We start from the raw sequence: 27,598 nt of genomic DNA on the forward strand, positions 1-27,598 counted from the left end.
GGGGAAAACCCCAAGTTCGAATGCCTCTGCAGTTATCAATCTGTCATGAATTGTAATCAAACAGAAACAAACCACTTTATTCCGTCAGTTCCTGGGATAGGTCCATCATGTGTGCTGCAGACAGGTTCCAAGTGTGGTGAGAGCCCTCACGAACCTGTCCTCCTCCTTCACCCTCCCATGGTAGAGTCTGACTTAGTGACACTGGTAAAGGTGCCCTACCCCCACCACCTGGGCTTTATATCTTTTTGGATGAGAAAGGATGAGCTGGATCAGCTATGCCAGAAACTGAATATTTTGGTTAAATGCATCTTTAGTATCACCTCTATTCTTTCCTTTTTCCATATGAATCCCGAATAGGACTTTCTTTTGCTGCAGTAGTTAAAATTCTTTGGAGTGTTACTTGGGTGATGGATGCACTAAAATCTGAGAATTTGCCACTATAGAATTCATCCGTGTTACCAAAAACCACTTGTACCCCAAAAGCTTTTGAAGTAAAAAAATTGTTTTAATTTAAAAAAAGAATTATTAGGAGTGTTAAAGTTAGCGCTTTGAAGAAAAATATGAAACTCTCTGTCACCAAAGTGTAAGAAAATCAAGACGTACAAAGGCTTAATTAGGCCTCTCTGAAATAACAGTCACAATGCAGAATGTATCTTGGAAGTGTGAATTGCAGTTAACTTGAAACAAATAAGAAATGCTATCTACATTTTCCCCCAGGTTCAAACTCACCACAATTGAACACTATCCAAGCAGCCAGTGTCATACATGGGCGGCAGCCCAGAGTGGAGCTAGGGGCTCAGTGTTTGAAGTCACAGAAACTTGAATTTCAGTTTTAGCTTGGCCATGGACTAGCTATGCAATTTTTCTTAACTATTTTGAGCTGTTAGCACCATCATGTGTAAAATGAGGATAAGACTACTTACCTCACAGTAGAAATAATCGATCAAGTGCCTGACTTATTGACAGAGGTTATTCAATCCACAGTATCATTAAGGTAAAAAGAAACCCTGTGGTGGGATTGAAGGCCTTGGAAATAAAGTTCAGGCAACTGCAACTTAACAATTATGACTCTCTCCTGGGCTGTCTTTGTATATATAACCTCTTTTACTTTGCTTTCTAGTTATTTACACTTCTATACCTTGCCCATGTCAGGGCTGTGCTGAACTAAGCACTTATTAATTATTGATCGACTTGCCCTTCTGCTTATTCCAGAAAATTTGTCTGGTTCCAGTCTAACCTGCATGATAATTAGGATGAGTGAGTATATGTTTACTGGGAATAGCAGGGTAGACATTGCAGGGAGGAGAGTTGAAAACCTTGAAATAAGAATGAGGCTCCTTGGCCGGACATGGTGGCTCATACCTGTAATCTTAGCACTGTGGGAGGTCGAGGTGAATGGATCACATGAGGTCAGGGGTTCAAGATCAGCCTGGACAAGATGGTGAAACCCCATCTCTACTAAAAGTACAAAAATTAGCCAGGCATGGTGGTGCCTACCTGTAATGCCAGCTACTTGGGAGGCTGAGGTGGAAGGACCGCTTGAACCTGGGAGGCAGAGGTTGCAGTGAGCCAAGATCATGCCACTGCACTCCAGCCTGGGCAACAGAGCAGTGAGACTACAAAAAAGAAAAAAGAAAGAAAGAGAGAGAGAGACGAGAGAGAAGAGAGAGAGAGAGAAGGAGAGAGAGAGAGAGAAGGAAAGAAAAGAAAGAAAGAAAGAAAGAAAGAAAGAAAGAAAGAAAGAAAGAAGAAAGGAAAAAGAAAGAAAAAGAAAAGAAAAAAAGAAGGAAAGAAGGAAGAAAGAAGAAAGAAGAAAGAAAGAAAGAAGAAAGAAGAGAAACAGAAAGAATAAATGAAAGAAAGAAAAAAGAAAGCCCTAGTGGAGGTGTCTGTAGTTAGGGATGATTTTCGTTTCTTTCTGTATTTATTGGAGTCTTCTGTTCTTAATTCATTACTTAATTCTTCTTCTCAAGCCTATCCGTCAGTAAGGAAGGAAGGAAGGAAGGAAGGAAGGGAGAGAGACTCCCTGGCATCCATAATCTGACAAGTTGGTATGGCTTTGTAATCAACTAAAACTTAGGAAAATCTCATGTGGGCTGGGAATCCAATTTGGTTCCCAAATTTCAGGTCACCATGGTTTTATTTCATGAGGGTTCCATAAAAGCTCCTTACACCCACAGGACAGCCTTTCAGGTGGTTTGGGCAAGGGGTGTCAGAGCTGCCTCATACAGAGCTTACAGTCATTTTCAGGCCAATTCCTCCTAGACTGGCCCACAAGACTGACTTCTGGAGTAAGTGGATGGGAAGCATTCTTGCCAGAATATTCTTCTATGGCAGAGGGCTTTTTCAGGTAAAAAATCATCAAAATATGGTGAAATTTCAATCTGCTGTGCAAAGCGCAATGAGCTCTGGTTTGAAACCTGTATGGGGTGCTAGTAAGCTTGTCCCAAACATAGTTTTTAAATTCAACCTTTTTTGAATGCCAGTATCTTCCAAAAGTCATTTTGTTGTTAAGATCTGGGTAACAATAACAGTTTTCTGACAAAAAAGAGTTGAAGATTTCAGTACATGGCACCTTCGAAGAAATCTCTTAAATGGTTAAAAAACATGATGATAATGTTGAAAGGAAGCACAAGAGAATGGAAGAGATGGGAAAGGTGATATGTAAATTTATACACTGAGGTCTGCTCTCTAATTCTTGGAATTACTGTGATGAACCCTGCCATGGACATCCTGTGGTCTAGAAAGGCACTGGGAAGCACCATTGGGCGGCCCAGGCTCAGTCCAGAAATGCAAATAGTAATTAAGGTGGTGCTAGTGAATGAGGACAGCCTAGTCCTCCAGGACAAGACAAATGGGCAGTGAGGGACGAGAAGAGGTAAAAGGCATGACATTTTGGAAAAACTATCCACCCACCCCTATAGAAAGAAAAGGGTGGCAGCCATCTCCTCCTCGGCATCATGGCCGCCCTCAGACCCCTTGTGAAGCCCAAGATCGTCAAAAAAAGAACCCAGAAGTTTATCCGGCACCAGTCAGACCGATATGTCAAAATTAAGTGTAACTGGCGGAAACCCAGAGGCACTGACAACAGGGTTCGTAGAAGATTCAAGGGCCAGATCTTGATGCCCAACATTGGTTATGGGAGCAACAAAAAAACAAAGCACATGCTGCCCAGTGGCTTCCGGAAGTTCCTGGTCCACAACGTCAAGGAGCTGGAAGTGCTGCTGATGTGCAACAAATCTTACTGTGCTGAGATTGCTCACAATGTTTCCTCCAAGAACCGCAAAGCCATCGTGGAAAGAGCTGCCCAGCTGGCCATCAGAGTCACCAACCCCAATGCCAGGCTGCGCAGTGAAGAAAATGAGTAGACAGCTCATGTGCATGTTTTCTGTTTAAATAAATGTAAAAACTGCCAAAAAAAAAAAAAAAAAAGCCATTTTCGAGGATCAGATATAAATGCCTTTAAAATTAATACTAATTGAAGTTTTCTCCCTAAAGTTCCAAGGCAGTGGTTCTCAAATTTGAATAAGCACAAGAATCATATGGAGGGCTTTCTAAAATGCAGATTGCTAAGGCCCCAGCCCAGAATTTCTGATTAAGGAAGTCCAAGATGAGGCCTGGAAACTTGTATTTCTGGCAAGTTCCCAGGTGATGCTGATGCCTCAGTGTCTTAGGACTACACTATGAAAAGCAGTGCTCTAAGGTACACTACATGAAGTTGCTGGCCTATGAATTTTAAGATCCCAGGAATATGACTTAAAGAATTGGCTGAAGAACAAAAGTCCTCATCACCCCACTTCTGCCTCCTAAATAAATCAACAAAACAAAACAACATTTCAACAACAAATAATACAATACCAAAACTCAACTGTAGAGATGGCTTTTATCAGTGAAATCATCTGTAAGCAGTGGAAAGCTCCTAATATACTTCCCTAGAGAACAATCCTCGATGATAGTATAAGTTTCCTGTCAAATTTTTTAACAGAAGCCAAGGCACCAGCGTGGTATCATTCCTGCATTTTTACCCACAGAGTTTTCATGGTGGAACTCCCAAATCCATATTTTAAGCAAAGAAACATACACAAGCTGCTGAAGATTTTGCTGAGGTGAGGTGAAGGTTGAGTAATTCTGCAAATGTTTCCCTTTCCTCCAGTCTTTCAGATCCCTGGAGGCCTCTCCCAGGGCCTGTGGTATGAAGAGTTGGACTTGACCCTACTGTGAGAAACCCAACTTCCAAAAACTGCATCAGATGAAAGGCTCTCTATACAGACTACAGACTTGTCAGCTGATTAAGGAGGCAAACAGAACAGTCTGCTACGAACTCTAGTCCATGTATCTCTGCTGAAAATAAAAGGAGACTTTAGGAATCAAAGAAGAAAATATTTTTATAAAGAAATTTTATTGCATAATTCTTGTATACAATAAACATAGGAAAAGGGTTTTTAATGAAAATTCATGTCATTTTTCAAAAGTTTTGAACTGTCTGGAGAAAAATTATTACAAAGCTATCTAAGGCAAAAATAATATTTAACCTTCAAAACAAAAGGTAATCCCCATTACCATTTTTTTTGTATTTAAAGCAAGACATTTTAAACACAATTAATATGGAGAAGTTTTCAAATTGCTACGTCATTTGCATTAAGAATTTAAATGCATCTAAGAAGTGAAGAGTTTAAACACATGGGAATGTTCTCTAATACAACAGATATTGCTGCTTTTTTCAGATCCATTCTGTTTGAACATAGGGCTGTACTTTTTGCATCTTCTAATGGTACAGTAAGAGCTGGAGTGCAGAGAGGGAAAGTCCCATGCACTTCCTATGTTAAATGGCATAACTCCCACAGATCACATACACCTCGCCATATTGACTCAGTTCATTGCACTCCATATCCTGCAAAAATAAATCTAGTGCTCGACAGCTGACATTATTGCTCACTGACATTTTAGTAATATATTTCTTTCACATAAGACAGAAATATACTGAAATTTGATACCACTTAAACCCAAAAGCAATCTGGAATTAAACCACATGCATACACCCCACTTTTTTTTTAATAGATGTTGCGTTTTTCTTAAAGTTGGTCCTGGAAAATGTGGTAAAAGAAAAACTGGCTTTCCTTGAAACAAAGACTAAGGATTAGAAAAAGAGGGGCTTTTTTTGAGTGAAATGTTAAGCCCTGCAACATAAATGAAGGAACAATGACAATCCAGTCTCTGTGGAGAGGGAAGAGGCCTCTGATTGATCCTCCTTGTCTGCCTCAACACTGTGGCCCACATCCCACGGACCCCAGGGGAGGCTATCCCACAGAGCTGGAGCAGCCCAGAGGTGCTGTGTGTGCCTCTGAAGGATGGGCTGCAGGCTGTGGCAAAGCCCGAAGAGACCTATTTCTTTGGCCGCCCCAACATGGAATCCTGGGGTCACTGGGAAATACTAGGGCTTTCTCTGTGAGGTTGGGAAAGACTTTCAGGATGGTCTGGACACTGATGGCTGAGGTCTGGTCTTAAATTTTATACCTCATTTCTAGAAAGACGTGAAGCGTACGAATTCCAGAGTGAATCTAGGGCCTCGGGTGAAATGTCTTGGAATCTGAGGGAGCATCTGGATGCTCAGATAGAAACCTCTTATCGGAGCATCCAGATAAGATTGGGGCTCATCTGGAATCAAGCGTACATTACTATAAAGAGTCTACCAGGATGTCGGGCTTCTAAGAGAGGTGCCTGTAGAGAGACACATGGAGGAATGTGGACATGGCCACACTGACACTGTTTTGTCACAGCTTTTCATTCTAATTTCTTCTTGTTTCTTTAAAATTGTCAAATGTCCCTCTTCTTTTTTTGTCTTAGTGTTTACAAGGAAAGCTGTCAGTCTTCATAAGCTTTCAAAGAGTTACAAAAATACATACATATTTTAAACTACAATTCAAGATCAGCATCCAAAGCAACAAACACGATGTACAATCATCACACACCATACCTTCACACCTGGCTACAGCAATGTTGACTTATATCACCATTGTTTATACTTGTGAAAACTTTATTGTGCACAGTGACATCCATTCCACCAGACTTAATGTTATAAAGCAACTGAGCAGAGCTTCTCAAAGTAAAACTAGCCGTGTTGCTACAAAGGGAAATTCTGGCTCTTGGCCCAACTGTTTCCATATCAATCAGCTAAGTCAGCCTCCTCTCTGCTTCTTTCCATTTCAAATGCCTGGGCTTTGGCCTTTGAGGCAATTAGAACCAGATCAGTTCAATTTTACAACACTGATCTCAACTGTATAGCAATATAGTGAATTTGCCCTGAGAGTTATCAATACATTTTACAAATACTATGAGTCCCAGTTTATACATGAAGAAATAGGCACAGAGAGGCTAAATGGCTTGTCCCTTGTCACACAGAAGATTGTGTTGAGTATGAAACTTGAGCTTCCGTTTTAGCTTTCCATGTGAATCCCCATGTCTCTCCAGAGGTCACCTGGAGCTCCGTGCACAAAGGCCCCCCCCACTTGGATTCTGTTTGTTACTTGTAGTGCCCTGTCAGTTTTTCTGCCCAGGACTGAATTTTTCAGTACTCAAGACTTCATCCTTGATCTTCTCTGCTCTCTCTCATTCCTGCTGCCTTGATGACGTGTGTTGCCCCTAATATTTTATTTTACACAGTGGAATTTACCAAAATGCCCTTCCAACTGCAGCTGCTTTTAGGTGTGGAGAGAAGAACTTATAAAAAGGTGATGGGCAGGCATTCTTCTTTTTGAATTTTACACCAAGTGGGGCCCAGTATTTTACAGTTGTCTTACATTCCAATGCTGCTTTCTTTTTCTTTTCTTTTTTTTTTTCTTTTTGTCAGAATCTCACTCTGTTGCCCAGGCTGGAGTGCAGTGGTGTGATCTCAGCTCACTGCAACCTCCGCCTCCTGGGTTCAAGCAATTCTCCTGACTCAACCTCCAGAGTAGCTGGGACTACACGCATGCACCACCATGCCCAGCTAGTTTTTGTACTATTTATTATTATTTTTGAGACAGAGTCTCGCATTGTTGCCCAGGCTGGAGTGCAGCGGTGCGATCTCGGTTCACTGCAAGCTCCACCTCCTGGGTTCACGCCATTCTCCTGCCTCAGCCTCCTGAGTAGCTGGGACTACAGGCGCCCACCACCACGCCCGGCTAATTTTTCGTACTTTTAGTAGAGGCGGGGTTTCACCGTGTTAGTCAGGATGGTCTCGATCTCCTGACCTCGTGATCTGCCTGCCTCAGCCTCCCAAAGTGCTGGGATTACAGGCGTGAGCCATTGCACCGGGCCTCCAATGCTTTCGATGGAAAATAAAATAAAATAAAGGCCTAACAGTGATGTAATGTTTACTTCTCTGCCACAACACTCAGTATGCCCCTTCAGATCTGGCAACAATTTAACATAAGGAAAGACTTTAGACCTTCACACTCTTTTAGTGAGGAAAAAAAAAATGACCTTAGCTCAAACTTTCCACAAAGCTGAGCAGTCTCATTAAGACATCACTCCATCCTTATCTTAGGTGGGTCTGTGCAAAGGCCTCAAGGCCATGTGTCTTGCAAGTCTCCATGCCCTGCACTGCCCAGCTCTGGTCTCTACACTGCAGAGGAGATCTCTATTTTCACAGTTGAAAACCATGAACCCTCTGCTTCTGAATCAAAGGGGGAAAAACTGCAAAAGAAGCCATGTGCTCAAAGAAGAGAATGCCAAAGGGTATAAGTGGTTTGTGAAGAAGTTTCACAAAGCTGTCTCCATTTGCTAAAGCTATAAACTGTTATTGATCTAGTCAATAGCAAAATACATGGATGGCCAGGGCTTCTGTTTAAGCAAAAGAAGAAAAAATATCAATAGCACAAAACTGCCCTTATAGTTTTTGAAAAAATATATCTATTAAGATAAACAATTTTGATTTTTTCAATAAGCTGTGCATTAAGTACACTTTGTTTCCATCACTCTCCATTACTCTAGAGCTCCGCTTTGTCCGCCTGGGCTGGGCTGGCGACCCCACTGCCTCCCTCGGCGGCGCCACTGCTATCCGCAGGTGTGAAAGACAAGGCAGCCGAATTTATGCAGTATCTTTTCCCAGTTGGACGAGGCCCATCATCAAAAATGTGCCCAAGGTGAGCACCACACTGCAAGAGAAGAACAAAACGTCAGGGAAAAGCATGTACAAAGCAGGCTTTGAGAGGAATTCACATTAAGCAGTTTAAATGGATGACCAGCCTGTAGAGAAATGAAGGAAACCATCGTGGATGATTTCTAATCTGCCTGTCAATAGTCACAAAGATGGTTTCTGGCAGGCTTTGTGCCACATGCTGAGAATAAAAAACACCAGAATTGTGCATATCAGAAATTGTTTAAGAGCCACTGTATTTTTTGATCTGTGAAGTCTCTCAGCCGGCTGAAAAATGACTGCAGTAATTTTATGAATCAAGTTGACCCTTGATCTTTCCTTGTAAGAAACATGGCAGAATGAAATCTTTCCCCCGGCATTACTTTTGGCTTTGGATGGGTGGGTTTCAGATATGCAGAAGTCCACTGAAAAGATACTGTTTAACTGGCCATGACAGAGGTGATGTTTGCTTTCATGGGCAGTAAAACTTAACATCAGACAAGCACTGGATGTTCTTGGAACCTAGCGAAGCAATGGCAAGGCTCAATGGATTTATGTCACAGTCACCAGAGCTGCAAATGTAGCAAAAGGAAACATCTCTAGCATACACAATTGTTTTTTTCCTGGCTTCCAATAAGTAGAGTATCATGTTGGCTTCTTTATCCAAATGAACTATAATATAAAGAAAAGGAATAAGCTATTTAGCTAAAATCAAGTTTACTGACTATTCAAAAAGCTGGAGAAGAAGAGACATAAGGTCTAGACAGAGGCAGAAGGAGCATCATGTTGGTGTTTGAGAGAAATCCAGCCCAGAGAAAGTTTCTCCCAAAAGGCTGGCTCAGTGAATACCCCTACACTAACCGCGTTGATGCTGGGTTCAGCTCCAGGAAATGAAGGTACATGTCACACTTAGATATCTACTACCCTCTTCCAGCAGGGACAGGGCGAAGGAAATGGAGACACTGGTGTACCATATTCAAGCAGGCTGTGAAAATCCATCATTTATCATGCAACAAAGAAACCAAAGCTTGGGGTAAATGACTTCCATTCATTCACTTATTAATGGAGTGCCTGCTATATGCCAGGCACTGTTGTACACTCTGGAGTACAGGCAACAATCCCTGGCCTCATAGAGCTTACATTCTAGTGGGAGAGACAGACAGTACACAAGAAAACAAGTGAACTATAAAGCATGGAAGGTAGAAAGCAATGCTAAGGGAGGAAAAAAGGAAGGTGATATGAAATGTTAGGGTGGTGAGAAGAGGCCTACCTGGGGTGACTTTGGAATAAGGACCTGGAGGAAGTGTATCTCTAGGGGAGGGCATTTTGAGGACAGGGAAGAGTCAAGATTTAGGTAAGAGTATGAGAGAAAAAGCATATCAATGATTCGTTAATTCTCACTGTGCTGGTTTGGTGTATAAAACACTTACTTATAAGTTTCAAGGGAAGAGTATGAATTGACAAGGGACTGGGGCTGAGATACCAAATGGAGATGAAGAGAGAAAAATGAGGGAAGGTGCTCATTACAATGAAAAGCACTAGAATCTTAGTTTCGCTGTTGAACATGCTAAGCTCAATTCTCAAGCGTTCCCTAGTTATTAATAAATAGCAGAAATAGCAACTTTGACTGTATGGCACTTCCATGTTAAAAGTGCATTCTCATTTCACTGCCAGCAAACTCTGTCAGTTTATTAGAGAGCTAAAAATGAACCCTGAACTGATTTGATCTATTGCCTAGAAAATATGAAACAGGCCTAAAAAACAAATCCTGTATTATTTTACCACATTCTATGCAGGTTTAGGTAATATCAAGGCTGACAGCTCAGATTGCTTTTCCTTTCTATAAACAATTGATGCCAAATTTTTAGGCATCCACAGCTAAGATGAACCAGTAAAAATACATATGCTTGCCCAATGGACACAGGAAACACCCATTTCTGCCTGCCAAAAGAGTCAAGGTGCTGTCCAACGGGAACTAGTGCTCTCGGTGACCAGTGTGTGTGCACAATTACTGATCTCAGATGCAGCTCCAGCACTTGGATCACTTGGCAGTTAAGAGATAAAGTTTTCATATACCTACAAGCCTTAGGGGTGTGTGTATGTGTGTGTGTGTGTGTGTGTGCGCGCGTGTGTGTGTGTGTTTAATGAGAGAACGCAGCTATCTGGGAAAAATAAGTGATATTGCCTTTGCTAATAATCTCTTGAGCATCTTTAGAAAATATTTCTATTTATTCTACACCAAAAATAAAGCATAGTAAGGATATATTTGAAGATGTTTAAGAATAAGTTATATAGTCTTAATTTCCCAAATCATATTTTCAAAATCCAAATTACAGTAATTGAATCTGTTGAACTGGGTTTTCAACCTGTAGTTTCATTTGCTAATCTGGAACTAGTATTCTGGTTAAATAGAAAGGAAAACACTGATTCTAGGTGTGTCCCTAATACAAGGCAAAAGAAAAAGGAGAAGTGAGGAAGAGAAATTACAGTTAGAAAAAGACAATGAAAACCATTTGCTAACAAATATATGGGTTGAGGATGGGGGTAGAAAAATCCTCAGAAACAGATTGAGTCCCCTGAAAATGATAGTTATGGCTTCATTATACTTGCCACAGGGTGTTCTGGAAGACTCACAGCAGCCTTAGGTTACTGAGGGAGTAGCATCATCTCAAAACATAGAAAGGTGTTCATCCGTATCTGTGGCACCACATACATGCCCACCCCACTGCCAACAAAGCCATTTGTCTGAGGGAAGCCTAACCACGCAGTGCCATTCGTGCCTCCTCCCAGGTAAACCTAATCTCCCAGAAAGGACTGTTACCTGGGTTCTTTGAAAAGCGCACAAGCCTTAAAGGCTCCTTCCTGAGAGGATGCGCATGGAGCCCATTATTTGCAGCTTCTAGTCCTGGGAAAGCTGGGAGGATAAATGGTAGTTGCCAGAGATACACTGTTTCTTTTCTTTTTTTTTTTTTTTCTTTTTCTTTTTTTTTTTTTTTTATTATACTTTAAGTTCTAGGGTACATGTGCATAACATGCAGGTTTGTTACATATGTATATTTGTGCCATGTTGGTGTGCTGCACCCATCAGCTGCCTGCAAGCTCTGCCTCCCAGGCCCCAGCCAACTGGCAATGTGTTAGGGTCTCTCAGCACAACTGGTTGTAACTGAAACAAACTGGTTGCCGGATGAAGAAATCTCTGAGACCTGCTGTTAATGATTTATTTCAGGATAGAATCTTTAGTGTGCATTTTGAACGTTATTTTTAATGGTTACGTGTGTGTTTCTTTATTTCTCAGGTAAATGTACCTGAATATTCTGGTCTTCATTCTGAAGAGCATCAGATGATTGTTTAAAAGAAAAAATTTGAATTCTCACAAGAATCCTTTGTCACCTAAACCTCCTACTCAGAAACGGTGGCAGCTAAAGAATCTGCAGAGAACCAAGGGAAAGGACCCCCCTAAAATAAGTGTTTGAGCATCAAATTTAACATAATTCCTTAAAATCTGACTGTAGTTCTCAATTGTATACATAAGAAACACAAATAGTGTATTCAACACAGTTACATTTTTCTGCACTGATGTATTTCCCACTGTCTTGGAGGTTTTTCTCCTAGCTATTCCTAGGATGTTTGGGCTTTATTATTGTCATTTTCTCTTAAGTGTTTGATCTATGAAATGAAGCATTTTCAAAGCAGGGCTTTTACACTTGGGCACATGGGGCAGGATGGGAAGTTTTAAGAAAAGCAATTTACTTTGCCAGTAGTATTCTATTTTCTCCCAGTGTTATTGAAGACACTTGTGTGTAAGTGGGGGTTTTTTTTCCCTCTGTGCTTGTGATATTAATCTTTTGCCAAGGAAATGACTGTGAAGTCACCAGTTTAGCATTATGATCTTACTGAAAGATCAAGAAAAAGAGAGATGGGCTGTGAGTCTGAAGCCCTATTGTAACATATGTGTATCTTTAATCATCAGCAATATGTGAGTTGTCATCTGTAGAAAATTAATAAGGTTTGGAGTTTTTACCAAAAACTACTTAACTTTTGAAAAATACTTTCTATTGGTGCATATTTACCTTTCTGTTGATTTGGCTGACTTAGAACAAATTAATAATGATCTTAAACAAACTTAAGGGACTACACCATAGACTCAAGCAGTAATAGCAGAACTCATAAATAGACTCCAACACGGGCAATTTCAGATTTCTGATGGTTTCCACAAAGAATATTACAAAAAGTTAAGTGATTTATTAGTCTCCCATTTGCTCCAGATGTAGAATTTTGATCTGAAGAGGGACGAATTCCCCAAGTATTCTAGAAGGAACTTACTTCACTGAACTACAGGTTAAACTGTGGAAATCTAACCTCTTTGCACTGAATTTAAACTCCTGACAAAACGTTGCTTAACAGGCTGGGGTTGGAGGATTAGGGAGAGGCTGTCAAATAATTATTCATAGTAGTCAGTGAAACTGGAATAGAAGCAATGTATTTTATCACTAGTTGAAAATATAAATTAAATTAAGGAAAATTCTTTATAGCTGAAAATTGTTACAAAATGGCTGCAGCTGGAGGGAAAATACATGTGCCCACCAAAGTGAGTAAATTTAAGATGAAGATCCTCTTTGGAAGAGATAACTGAAATGTAATTCCTCAATTCAGTAGGTGGAATAACAAAGGAGAACTCATACAATTGCAACCAAAATCAGAATATAACAGGGTACCCATAAGCAGCAATTATAATGAAGACAGTGAAGAATCTCTCCTACCCTTGTTTGTTTTCAATGCTGTCAATGCAAAGATTAGGCAGTGTGCTATTTCCTACACAACAATTCTTTTAGACCTCACTGCAAGACTTCTAGAAAAAGTGGTGACAGGACTGAACCAATCTTAACTCTCTCAGTAAAAATTTACTAAAAACATTATCTGAGAAGCCACTGGACACACGGACAAACCTCTTTACAATGTACTGTAAAGAGGTGGTAGGATATTGGCTCTCAATGAGTCTACAATTCCTATGCAAATATGAAGCCAATTCACTGCATGCATGGTGTCATCCCTACCACAATTTTTTTTTAAAAAAAGAATCCTAAGCACTAAAGTGAGAATTAGGTAGGAACCAAAAGAAAAACTGCTGATCAGGTTGAGTCGATTTACGTTTTGTCCATGAAAACTCAGTTCATTTGTAGAAGTTGGCAGTTAAAGGTTCTTCGTATTTAGATACTCCATCTTTACCAAAAGGAGAGAAATACACCACATAACATATCTGACAGAAAATGTCTACAATACACTAAAAGCATCGAATAGATTTTTTATAACACAAAACATATTGAGGCAATTCAGTCCAGAGAAAAGACAAGCCACGTAAATCAAAAATACAACAATAATTTTAGAAACAGAACAAACCAGATAAGTTTCCCACATTATCTCACCAGCAAAATAATAATAATAATAATAAATAAAATAAAACCCTTAAAAAATGGGAGAAGTTGGCTGCATAAATGTCTTCTTTTTAGAAGTATTTGTTCATATCCTTCACTTACTTTTTAATGGATTTGTTTGTTTTTTATCTTGTAAATTTGTTTAAGTTCTTTGTAGATTCTGAATATTAGCCCTTTGTCAGATGGATAGATTGCAAAAATTTTTTCCCATTCTGTTGGTTGCCTGTTCACTCTGATGGTAGTTTCTTTTGCTGTGCAAAAGCTCTTTACCTTAATTAGATCCCATTTGTCAGTTACACCATGGAATACTATGCAGCCAAAAAAAGGAAGAGTTCATGTCCTTTGCAGGGACATGGATGAAGCTGGAAGCCATCATCCTCAGCAAACTAACACAGGAATGGAAAACCAAACACCACATGTTCTCACTCATAAGTGGGAGTTGAACAATGAGAACACATGGACACAGTGAGGGGAACATCACACACCAGGGCCTGTCGGGGGATTGGGGGCTAGGGGAGGGATACCATTAGGAGAAATACCTAATGTAGATGACAGGTTGATGGGTGCAGCAAACCACCATGGCACGTGTACACCTATGTAACAAATCTGCACGTTCTGCACATGTTTCCCAGAACTTAAAGCATAATAAAAAATAATAAAATAAAATAAACAGGAGAAGTTCTGAGCAGGAGAAGAGACTACATGAACTGAAAAACTATAAGGTAAAAAAAGATAAACAGATAATGAGAAAATAGTGCTAAAACGAGAAAATAGGAAGTAAAATACAAGTGATCACTCTAGCATGGGAACTATTAAATCTTTTATTTTATCAAGTCAAGGTAAAAAAAGATGCTGAGAAAAAGGAAAATTTAAAAAAAAAGAAAGAAAATTGTAAAACAAAAGGAAAATAAATGTGCATGGAACACACAAATAAAAGACAGAGAAATTGAAATGAAAGATACCAAGTCCACTTGAATTCAGTATGCTGTTTTTGTGCTTAGGTGGCAGACACCCCCTCCTCCATCCACAAGGGCAAGTGTATGGCACACATACTATTCGTTAGTGCTGGAACCTCATTCTCTCCTACATGGAACTTACTTTACTCCAAAGTATGTATTTTCATACATGCCTTAGCAGAACAAATTCCTCTCCCTCTTTTCTTTAAATTTAAGAGTTCTATTTAAGAAAGGGTCAAACACTTTCTAAATATGAGAAGTGAAGGTTGTGGAAAAAGAAGTCAAAAGGGAGCAGGTCAGTAATGGTTCATCATACAACTGTTAGGAAAGAACAGGAACAGTCACCTTGGGCTTTAACTGCGGGGCCAACAGCTATGCTTGGTTTAGCTTGACTTCTTTTAGGAATGCCTAATTTTGGCATTGTTTGTGGGTTTCATTTCTCTTTGGTCACTGTAGGACATCTTAATAATGATCTTTCCTAGACTATTACTGATGTTATCTCTGTGACTGGCACACAGAAAGAAAGAAGTTTATTCCAACAGTGAATTATAAGAATTTGTCACAAAGAGATTGGAGAGTAGGGTCATAAGGAAAGTTAATATCTTATGCTTCATTTTTCTGTGCCTTTTAAATTTAGTTTTCATAAGAGTCAATGTTTGAAAATGGGTTCTGAGTGAAAACGAGAAAGAAACAATCATGTAACAGCATTTGTAGCTTGAAAAGGAAAAGAAACAACGATTAGTCTTAAAAGAGTTTTACTAATTACTGTGTACCTAAGTTACAAATTAATGTGAGCCATCCTACTTATAGTTTACCTTTTTGTGACAGTTATAAAATCATCGATCAAATTTAATTGAATTTAAACTAAATTGCAGGTTGGGCACGGTGGCTCATGCCTGTAAATCCCAGCACTTTGGGAGGCTGAGGCGAGTGGATCACTTGAGCTCGGGAGTTCAAGACCAGCTGGGCAACATGGTGAAACCCCGTCTCAACCAAAATTACAAAAAGTTATCCGGGTGTGGTGGTGCGTACCTGTGATCCCAGCTACTTGGGAGGTTGAGGTGAGAGGATTGCTTGAGCTCAGCAGATGGAGGTTGCCGTGAGCCAAGATTGTGCCACCGCACTCCAGCCTGGGCGACAGAGTGAAACCCCATTTCAAAAACAAAAAACAAAAAAAATCCCCAAAACTAAACTGCATTAAGCCAACTGCTGGAAGATCATGGGATTTTTAAATTTTAATGACTCTTTTCAAGCTGTCTATCTATCTGGGCACCATAAAGAGCTCTGGAGAGTACCCTAATTCAAGTCTCAGCTCCGCCACTTAAATCCACATAAACTGACCCAAGTTTAATTATTCTCTTTGTGCGTCAGTTTCCTCAACTGTAACATAACAGAGAAAAAAAAGTACCTACCTCAGAAGGTTATTGTGAGCATTAACCAGAGGAACTTTTAAAAATGCTGCTCCCCACACTAAACCCGTCCAATTACATTAGACCCTCTGTGGGTAAAACCCAGCACCAGAAAGTTCCACTATTATCATCAGAGACTCCATTCTGAGAAACAAGAGCGAGCTGAAAATGTGATTCAGATAAAATATGAAGTCTAATTTTCAAGGGAGAGAGCAGTCTTCACACTTGGAGGACAGGAAACTTGCCAGTCTTTTTTTTCTTAAATAAAAACAAAAATTCATCAGATGGTTAGGTTCAAACCAATCTCCCTCCCTACTTGGTAGTAAATATGCCACCTACTCCCCAAAAATCTTGTGCCTGGTGGAGGGGGTTAAAGAAAAATGGATAAAGGGCAGGTAAAGAATGCTGAGGGAGGCCCATATGGCAATCACTTTGCTATTACAGCTGCCTGATCATGCCCCTGTACCTCTGATATGTCCAACAGATTCCCCAACAAAATACCCTGTGGGGTCAATAACTTTCAATGCCACAATATTGCAAGCTTTACTTTTCACTTATTTAAAGCAGATTAAAAGAACAAGACTGACTTCCGTAGAATACGCAGCTGCTCTTATTCCATGTAGATGGAGATTCTATGTCTCTGTGTTTAAGCACAAAATACCCACAAGTTCAAGTATCTCGATTGTGGGTGTCAGATTAACTATTTTTGCCTCCTCCTCAACACATGCTCATTTGCTTCCTTAGAGCCAGCATTAATTTGGTTAGAGCAGATGGACAGAACTAATTAGAAAATTATTGGAAATGAGGATGTCTGTATATCAGGAGAAGCAGAAAAGGAATTACCTTATCTCATATAGCTGACCTACCACTGAACTTTCACTTCCCACAGCCTCTCTTCAACCACCTTCCTCACACCCACATAAAAAAAGCAATTTCTGAGGTCTTCCTTGATTGTCTTTGGATCACTGCCATTAGAGGCATTCTGACTGAACAGTGGGTACACAGAACTGCAAGGAGAGGGAGATTATCAAAATATCAGGTTATACAAAGCCACATAATGAAATCTTCATATGCCCCAGGAACAGCCCACTCTTCACTTTACTGAGCCAATTGAAGATGATTTTTTCCAACCATTGATTTTGTTTAATAGTAGTGAAGCCAATAACTGGCATTTATTTTATTTTATTTATTTGTTTATTTATTTATTTATTTATTTGACATGGTCTTGCTCTGTTCCCAGGCTGGAGTTTTATTTATTTATTTATTTATTTGACAGGGTCTTGCTCTGTTGCCCAAGTTGGAATACAGTACATGATCACAGCTCCCTGCAGCCTCGACTTCCTGGGCTCCAGCGATTCTCCTGCCTCAGTCCCCTGAGTAGCTAGAACTACAGGCATATGCTACCATGCTCTGCTAAGTTTTAAAATATTTTCTGTAGAGACGAGGTCTCACCATGTTGCCCGGACTGGTCTTGAACTCCTGGCCTCAAGTGATCCTCCCCACTCGTCCCTCTCGAAGTGTGGGATTACAGGCATGAGCTATTATGCCGGCCTTAACATTCCACTAGACTTGCTAAACACCTGAACATAGGCATCCCTCGGACTTCATATAGACTTCGTCAAGCTTGTCTGTCCTTCTTGTGACCAGTCACTTGGCTTTAGTTGCTATATTTAGCATAACCAGGAGTCCTGAAAGTGTTTGCAATGCAGAGGGAGCAGCGTATTGGGTTTTCAGAAAGGATGAACTCACCTGAGAGCAGCTTGTTTCCACCCTGTGCATCCCATAAGAAAAGTCATCTGTGAATGTGATTGCCTCAGAACTGATCACATCGTGGAATGAAGGCCAACCTGGGGCACAGCAGGCACAAGAACCGAAGCAGAGACGAAAGATACATAGCCTTGGGTTAGAATGCATTTTAAAGAATATTAAGCAAATAATGAAAATCCTAAGTGTATGTTTAACTTTTCAACCTGAAAAAAAGAAAGGTCAAAAGCTGAAGGAAAATATATTTTACAAGAGTACAGTAATTTTTTAACCCCTTCCTCACATTCAGATTACAGTTGCACTGGGGTTTGGTGCTTCATGAGACATTCTTAGACCATCCAATAGTTTTCTAAAGCATCCTTGAACTTAGAAGGTTCTCTCTTACCACTCTTTCTCTTGTCTTCAGAGTCACTGGGCCTGGCCCTGAAGCACCAAGAATCTTCCATTATGATGTTTTCCAAAACACAATTAGTTGGTCTGGCTGTTAACTTTTCAACTATTCCATGTCTCCTTAGAAAGCAAGCTTTTTCAGTACTTAGTTTAGATAGTTAAAATATTTTTTTAAAAAAACAACTATCCTGTTGTCACCATCCTCATCTAATTTCCTGGAACAAGGGCTATCTGGAAATCATAGCATCTATCTATTTTTATGGGCAAGAAGCTTGTTCACTTCATAGGCGACTCATAGAGCATCAGTCCTCAGACATCTCTGGGTAGCACCTTGTCTCAAAGAGCATCTAGTTCCAATTTTTATTTATTCTAGTGATTTTAAAAATATATGCACACTTTAAGAAACTTGATGGTAAATGGATCATAAGATTGTACAAATGTTTTGAGTGTACAGTCAGGTTTTATGTTCAGCACTTATGGGCATGTTTTTATGTTTTCCCAAAATATGTCTGGAGTTACTGAGCTGAAGCCTGAATCCCCAAAATGATGAAAGAGGGACAATATTGCTGAAGTGCTGGTGCATTTTTTTTCTTTTTCACAAGTCAAATTTACTTCTGCAGAAAGGAAGAAGCCTGTTAAGAACCTGGTGCTTTGTGTTAACACACCTATTGAAAGAAAACAGAATGCAAACTTCAACAACATGATTTGCAGTTTCAAACAAAACAAATTAGATTAGGCCAAATCTCCCAAGCTCCCTCATCTCCCACAGTGCAAGAGTATAGTATTGATAGTCAGTGCTAGATTTAACACTGAGAGTTTTAACACTTTCTAATTCCTTGATTTGATCTCAAAATTGCTACAAAGCACCAGGAAAACCTTAACCTTCCAGACTATAACCTTTCACAAAAATTAATTATGCTGAGACATACTGGTATTCTTAAGAAAATGAGTATCTTCCCATTTTCTAAATTCTAAAGAGAATTTCAATATATTCCAGGCTATAATATTTGGTTCACAATGGTTACTTGACACACTTAGGGGTTCTTCTTTGTTAATAATAGAAGTGCCAATTGCTAGTGAAAACAGGTTTAATGGTGATATTTGAGGACATTGAAAAATAAAGTCATTTATCTATGAAAAGAAAGAAAACATTCTGTATTTTCCTTTTTAACCTTCAAGGGCATAACTCATTTAATTGCAATTTAAGGCAACTAATATTATGGAGGGACACACTTGATTTAGTAGTAAACAGGCAAACAGGTTTAGGAGTTTTGTTGTTGTGTTAAATTTACTATAAAGCTACCTTACTCCAGCACCACATAGTCCTATTCCTAGAATTCAAAATAGGTATAGAGAAATAGATATACACACATATATTTTTCCTTTATGCTACATTGCATCTTATATTTATTTATCTTGTTCTAGACATCACCCTGGATTTGTAATTTATTTTCATGCCTTCCTCCCTAACTAGTTAGTGAACATCTTGAAGGCAGAGTCTAACCTCATTGACCTGAGTATTCTTACTGCCTAACACAGTGTCCAGTACAAAGGCACAACTCAAATGTTTCTTAAACTGATTTCCAGTTAGCCTTAAATAAGCAAATGAGATAAACAATTACAGCACATCAGAGAGTTCCACAAGAAAGAGAAAGAATAAAATCATACTCCTTACAGACTAAATTAGGAAATGTCAATGATAGTTTCTCACTGCAGTATCCAACTTGGCTCAATCACTATAATTAAGCCTCTTTATGTAGGGAAGAGGTTTACTTCTTGTGTATTTAGGAGAGGAGAAACATGAAGTTCATATAGTTCACTCATTTTACAAGGTTTTGGGGGTGGGAGGGAGCAGAAGGATAAGTTATTTGCCAAGGTTACACAGGCAGTAAGTAGCAAAGCCAAAACTAGGATATGAATACTCTGACTTTAGGACTCACTTCTTATGTTCTACTTTCTTCCTCAATTTTTTCTACCTGAATTAGATACGCACAGGATTTTCCAGAAAACTATATTCAAGAATAGAGCAGGATAAGGGAGGTTGAAACAGAGTGCAGGTCTCAAAAGATTTCAGTGTTTCTGGGAAACTGTTGATGCTTGAATAGTTTGTTGTTTACCATGGCATTATTTAAACATTAGAAGAGACACTCAAAAAATAAAAATAAATAAAGATATTTCAAAACTCCCCAAAACTCACAATCTCCCTTTGCCCTGTAGAAGAGATGGCAGTTTTCAAAATGGAATATTCAATATGTCAACCCAAATCTTGATTAGTGGAGATGGGCAGAAGAAACCATGCTGGAGACTGTAACTCCCTGTGGTGGAACACACATTTCAAAAGAGAATCATGGCTAACTTGGCCAATCAGGTTAACAAAGGAGAATGCTGAGTTGCTTTGCTAGATTTCTCAGAAAAAGTGACATTCTATACAAAGAGTACATCAGAAAGGTAAGTACTTAATGACAATCAAACTAAGAAGGACCTTCCCACAATAATAAATTGTCTTATGGCAGAGAAGCCACAGGGATGACAGCACTTTGAAAACGGAATTCCCTCATCATGTGAAAGTATTTAAAGAAGGAACTCTTCACTGCTGTAAAAATCCTCAAAGGAAACCTTGCCCCCACTCCTAATAATAAGGAAAGTGCTTCAAAGGGTGATAGGCAAAGACTGAAGCAATCTGCGTCTTGTAGAGAAAATTATCTTGAGCAAAAGGGTGGGGGAAGGGGAGTGTGTTTATGTCAGTTTTGACATTAAAGAAAGATAATCCATCCTCCTTTCTCTAGGATTTTCCTTTTGGTCTTCTAACAAAACATTATTTGTTTTGGATGCATTCCATGCACTTTTTAAAAGAAAAGTCATGTGAAAACCTGTATAAGCAGTGTCAGTTCACCCCACCCCCAATACATCCCTTAGTTTCTATTTGATGACACTGGATTAGGCCTATTATAAGTTCATTTCAAATAATATAAACTGTACATTTTAGATATTAGCCTATTATTATCAAGGATGCCTTATTTTCAATAAATAGTTTCACCCCTCAAAGAATTCCCATCTCCAGATAGCAAATAAATATATGTAGTACAACGGAAGCAGGCAGGTTGAAATATGGCAGTTCTGCCTCAATTTTATTCACCCATCAGGCCACACTCATCTGCAGATATAATATCATACTACTCATATCATGTGAAGCAACTCCAGAATATGCTCATCTTCATCTCAAATATAAGAGCAAGTGATCCAGATTAGTTGTTGTAGCTTCTTTGGTGCTTGCTATATCATCTACACTAGAATGGATTGTTTTAGATTGCAGTATAAATAATTATTCCCCCCTCCAACCCATAATGTAGCTTAATAAATCTGTTTCAAGTCTACTTGAGCCCATAACTGAATAATGGCATAGCTCTCCAGTAGTATTTTGTTGACAAATTCTAAATGCTTCATGCCAGCTGCCTCATAAGGAAAACTTTCTTAGCTCTCCATCCCAATCAATCCCACCTTCTTTAAAAAAATCTGTGAAACATGTTGTTAAAGTTAGCAACAGAGCGTAAACAAGTTGAAGCCAATTCTATCTGTATCATGTCTTGAAAATGTGGCCCTCATTGTCCTATTCTTAATTTAACAAGAACTGCTATTCAGCTTCCACTCCCCCTAATCCTTCCCCACCCTAAAATAAATATTAGAAACCTTGGTAGTCAGCTACATGACTCACCTGTAGAACCTAGCAGAAACTACTCACGAATGAGAACTTACTGAATTGAAAGATAATTACACATCTTTTGTTATTTTTAAATGTAAAGTAAGTTTGAACACAACGAATCTCACTGGGTTTGGGTGATGATTCAATAATGCTGATACATATTTTAGCACAGTTTTGATGAGACAAGCTGGAGGTATAGGTCCTTATTTGTGTGTGTATCAGTCCTCACAGCTCTCTAATTCCAGGCCATATTTCAAAATTTCTAGTATTCGGATTATTTGTAGCTGGAATCTGCTAACCTCACTGATCACAATTTACCTTATTACCTAACTCAAAATAAATAATCCAACTCTGTGTAGTCCCCCTGCTAACAAGAATTGTTTGAAGCTTAGAGCCCTGACTCTTGCCAAATTATTTAATATTCACTTCAACTGATGCTTCAAGTATAACTTGTATCTCATTTAAAAACTGATTCTTTATTCCCCTTCAAAGACCCATTTGGTTGCACTATAGTCTTCCAAAAATTTAAGTGGTAATCAACCAAATATGTGCATGTGGTAGAAAATCAAACAAGATGGCTCATAATGAAACACTCCCTGTCAGTTTCGCCATACCCACAGGAAACCATGATAAATAGATTTTCTGTTTAATTCTTTAAAAATGTGCTTATGCTGCTGTCTCTTGATTATTTCATTTTAAACCTGTGCTGTCCAATACAGTAGTTATCAGTCATGTCATTGTTTAAATTTGAATTAATTAAACTTAAATAAAATTACAGTTCCTCAGTCACACTAGCCACATTTCAAGTTCTCAACAGCTACAAGTAGCTAATGGTGACCATATTAGACAGCACAGATATACATATAGAACATTTCCACCAAGATTTCCATAGACATAGAACATTTCCATCATTGCACAGTGACATTTTAGACATTATGAATTGATTTCTTCTTATGAAAGATTAAGATTTAGCATTCATACCTACATAATCTCCCCTCCATTCCCCTTTCCAATCTTTTAATATTTAGGTTATTTTTAATTTCTTGAAAACCTCATTGGGTAATGTCTGCCTCTTGAACTAGAATGTAAGTAAAAATAAAAGCAGAGAGTTTGTTTCATTTACCACTGTATTGGCAACAAACTAAAAAAGTACCTGCTATATAAAAGGTGTTCCAAAAAAACTATCTCATAAATGAACAACCAAATGCATGAATATCTAGCTTAAGTAGATATTTAGTAGCTTAAGATAATAGCATTCGGCTCCCCACTCTCATCTTCCTTGGCACCCTCATCTTCCCTCCACCTATCCTTTGCCCCATTCCAAAGATCAACCATAATTAAGTCTTCCATGCTTTTCTATAGATTCTAAGAGTTGAAAATTAAGCAACATTATTTGTATTATTTTGCCAAATCCTTACTGCAACAAGCAATCCTAGGAGACCAAAAATCAAATTGATTTTCCATTTTTTCACAGCAACACTTGTTAAAAGGCATGCCACGCCTCTTTTTATTTTTGTTTGGATTATGACTTTATTACACAACTGTACAAACTTCTGTATTCAAAGTTTTACTTTTTGAGTTTTTAATTACAAACATTTCAAGCATATGCAAAAGTATACAAATAATAGACTAGGTGTCCACAATTTAACAGATGTTCACTGCCCAGGTTTCACAGATATTACCTTGTTTTCTATATTGGCTTCAGGTTTCGTTCTTCCCCTCTTTCTCCAACAATTACAGCAGATCTGCCTCTAACCTTGTTCCCTACTCTTATGCCTCCTAGTACTCCAAAGACAATTACTTACCTACCATTCCCACACTGATTTTGATTCATCTTCTACATACGTCTATATCCAGAAACAATATATACTGTTTTAAATGTTTAGAATTTTATATAAATGGCATTGAATTGTAGGTATTTTTTGACAACTTTTATTTTTTCACATTATTGTTGATCTCTGGCTTTCTTGGTAACTGTATCATCTTATTTTATAAACAAAGTATCTTTTCAAATATTTCTGAGAATATTAACTAGAGAGTTGTTTTATTTTAGTTTTTCTATGATTCTCTAAAATATCTCTGCTCCTTCTGGGGCAATTCTTCTCCTTATCTTGATTTTTAAATTTCAAGTTCTTGGTTTCCTTCATATGTCTTTGTGGATCTTTGATCAACAGTTCCTATTTAAACATGGAGGCCAAGGTCAGTTATCCTACACATCTGATGGAGGTTTTCTCTGCTATTAGATGTAGTATGGGTTTGTATCCTTAGCAAGTCTTTCCTCTGAATATAAAAGCTGCCTGAGAACTCCAGGACTGCTGTCGTCAGTTGCTGATGGACAAAGTTTCATCCTGGGGTTCCCTGAATACCTCAATGGGGAATGGTTTACTCTGGAATATCATCACCTCAATAGCAGCCCCAATTATCCCAGACAGGCTGTTTAATATCTTAAGAGAGCAGTCTTCCAGGCTTGTTTTCTTGTGGGTAACTAATGATCTGTCATTCTAAATACAAAGATAAGGAAAATATAAAACTAGTCTAGTTGTTCTTTAGACTTTCATTTAAGCATCTTGTTGTCAGGCCCCCATTTTGCTCTTGAAAATTGAAGAATTGAGTTCTGAGCCTTTTCGTAATTCTGCTGGGCATCTGCAACAACTCTGGTACATATTTTGGGCTGCAGCTTTCTTTAATCGGTTATACCCATTAATGCATTTCCACCCATTTTTTTTTTTCTTGGGAATACTTTGAGCTTCCTTTTCTACTCAAGGCTCCCTACCCCACTCCAATTCTCTTTGCAATGGATTTCTTCTACTTTTACTCCTTCTACTCCTCCTCTTCTTTTTCCTACTCTCATTTTTAAAGAGGTCTCTTGTGAGAGAGGGGAAACAAACATGTATGCTCAGTTTATCATCTTGAATAAGAAGGTAAGATTTCTTTTTAATAAACTGCAGACATTAGTCTCTTGATCTAATATTTTATTTGAAGAAGCAACAAATTTGAGGCATCGTAATGTTTCTACTAACTACAATACATTTTAAAAGCCTTAATGATAAAAATATCAAAATCAGTGTAAGTTTTAGCAGCTTTAACTGGATCAGATTTCACTCTGTGGCTAAAAATGGATTATGGGTTAGCTGTATGAGATTAACACAAACTTTTATGACATCTGCAATGGCATCTGAGTTAGAATCAGTAGGTTAGAATGGTCTCTTCATTGCCTAGTTCAGTGGAAAGGAATTTCTTAGACCACTTTTCAAGTTTATATTTGCTTGGTATTGTTTGAGAATTTCTTGTATTTCTTCCCTCCTGCCATTGCAAATATAAGGACGTGTCCCCCTTTATGCTGATGACATGATTTCATTACTTCAAACAGTAGTGTCAAGAAGCAAACTAGTTCAGTTCAGACAAAGAGTAAATATGACAAAAAGAAAATCACTGGTTTTGGCAAACATTCTCCCATGCCTCATTCAGCTTTATTAAGAGGTATCTGAAATAAAAAATGATACTTAAAATATTTATCTTGGCCAGGCACGGTGACTCACACCTGTAATCCCAGCACTTTGGGAGGCTAAGGTAGGTGGATCACCTGAGGTCAGGAGTTCAAGACCAGCCTGGCCAACATGGTGAAACCCATCTCTACTAAAATACAGAAATTAGCCGGGCGTGGTGGTACATGCCTGTAGTCCCAGCTGCTCTGCAGGCTGAGGTGGGAAAATTACTTGAACCTGGCGGGTGGAGGTTAGAGTGAGCCGAGATCGTGTCACTGCACTCCAGTCTGGTCAACAGAGTGAGACTCTGTTTCAAAAAACAAAAACAAAAAACAAAAAACAAAAAACAAAATACATATATATATATATCTTGAAAAGTAGGGAATTTGGAATATACATAAAATTAGCATAAACCTATAGACTCTAAAAATTCATGCAGATAAAAATGCAAATAAAATTTAAATGCAATGTACTATTCAAAAATTAACTTTATTTTGGTTAACCGGTTGCCCTGCTTTCTCATCTAGTTGTCCAGGAACCCAGTAGTTGTAAATGGTGGTGGCACTGCTGCCAGGGGCATTCTGGATAAAATGATGATTGGGGGCCACCTGAAGGCTTTTAAGCAGCCTAGTAACATGATCAAATTTGTATTTTAGAAAAATGGTTCTGAAAGCAGGCTGGAGGGATTCGGGATAAGAGGGAACATGGAAACGTGTACATCAGATGAGAGACTACACTGGAACAGAAATAATGAAGCTTTAATGGGACTGGGAAGTAGGAGAGAGTTTATATAGCAATCAAGAGAGCAAAATTTACTGATGTTGGTGACTGCAGTACATGCAGGGCAGTGAAGAAGGGCAGGATCACATTATTACTAGGTTTCCAGCTTGTGTAACTAGCTGAATCATGCTAGAGATACATTTTTACAGAGAAAATAACAAAATCAGTTTCTTGTAGATCTAGGAGACAAAGGAATATGTGGGCTCAGAAATGAGAGCCAAGCTCTAGATGCAGATTGGAAAGTCATCAGAACATAAAAGACAGTAAGGTCCTGGATAAGGATATGTAGGAGGGATGAATATAAAGGGAGAGGAGAACCAGACAGGTATTTAATTGTTGAGCAAAAGAATAACAGTCAGTAGAGGAAAAGAAAAGAGAGCATTTCAAGAAATAGGAAGAGGACAAGGGAATCAGGACAGAGTCTGAAAAAAGAGAAAATTGCTTAAGGATGGAGGACAGACAGCAGTCAAATAATCTACAGAAAGGACAAGTTAAGTAAGACCTGAGAGACACTGCAGATTTCAACAATGAGTATTAGATTGGAAAGTATAGTGAAGAAGAGACAGTGAACAGAGACTACTCTTTTACAGCTTGCAGGGAAGGAAGGCTACAGGAAGAACACAATGAGGTTTATTTTAAGATATTTGGAATCAAGGTCCCTATCACTCATCTGATCTTTCTGTGTTTTCTGAAGTGTTCAAATGTCACAATATTACTTTCCTAATGGATTTTTTGCAATAAAATTAGTGATATAAAAATATTTAGACCTGTTAAAAAAAATCTTAAGCATTACTCAAATGCTCCAAAGGATACTGAACAGAAGCCATATTTGAAGAAAGAATACAAGAATATTTTATTTTTAATTGGTTTGTTGTTCCTAATATCTTGTGGTCCACCAAACTGAGAGTCATGGCTGTAATGCTTTAGATGACCACTGTAATCTGTTTTGCTTTTTGACACAAAGTAGGTGCTCAATCAATATGTCTGGAGAAATTAATCCAGAGCTTTAATTCTAGGTCAGGTTCCCAGGTCAAACATGTTTGCAGCACCCAGCAGTACTTTTTTTCAAGCCATGTATAATGGTTTGCAATTATTTATTTATATGGGTAAATTTTATTGATGTTTGCTTCTTTCACTAAGTACTATGAGACCATGATTACTTAATTAACTACTACAACGTCAACACCAAGCTCATGGAAATATTTCTTAAATGAATTATAAAGAAAATATCACATATTTCATTATTTACATTCTATTTACAATATTTGACTTAATTAAAAGATAATAACTTCCCACTTAGAGCAGTGAAAATTACAGAGACAGAAAGTAGAATGATAGTTGCCAGAGGATGGTGGGAAGATGGAAAGGGGCATTATTATTTAGGGGTCCAGAGTTTCTGTTTTACAGGATGAAAAGAGTTCTGAAATTGGAAGGTGGCAATGATTGCACAACAACGTGAATGTATTTCATACCACTGAACTGTACACTGAAAAACAGTTAACATGATAATTTTCTTATGTGTATTTCACCACAATAAAAAAATCAGAGAAAAAGAAAATGATGATG

At 38.5% G+C, this 27,598-nt stretch overlaps 1 protein-coding gene and 1 pseudogene across 3 annotated transcripts in view; one reads left to right on the forward strand and one right to left on the reverse strand.

Moving 5' to 3' along the window:
- The first annotated feature begins 2,937 nt into the window (after positions 1-2,937).
- On the forward strand, positions 2,938-3,432 carry LOC104680818 (annotated as a pseudogene). Its single transcript, XR_004059603.1, has one exon. The product of XR_004059603.1 is annotated as a 60S ribosomal protein L32 pseudogene (transcript).
- Positions 3,433-4,380: 948 nt separating this feature from the next.
- The window catches only part of MSRB3 (methionine sulfoxide reductase B3), a 185,871-nt gene continuing 162,653 nt past the window's right edge, over positions 4,381-27,598 (reverse strand). For both annotated transcript variants that reach the window (XM_010386906.2, XM_010386905.2), the window contains 2 exons: positions 17,663-17,760; positions 4,381-8,135 (listed from right to left, as the gene is read on the reverse strand). In XM_010386906.2, coding sequence (XP_010385208.1) covers positions 7,968-8,135; positions 17,663-17,760 — 266 coding nt within the window. In that variant the 3' untranslated portion in view covers positions 4,381-7,967. The remainder of the gene's footprint in view (positions 8,136-17,662; positions 17,761-27,598) is intronic.

Source organism: Rhinopithecus roxellana, chromosome 10 (genome assembly GCF_007565055.1).
Source record: "Rhinopithecus roxellana isolate Shanxi Qingling chromosome 10, ASM756505v1, whole genome shotgun sequence".
Taxonomy (NCBI): Eukaryota; Metazoa; Chordata; class Mammalia; order Primates; family Cercopithecidae; genus Rhinopithecus; species Rhinopithecus roxellana.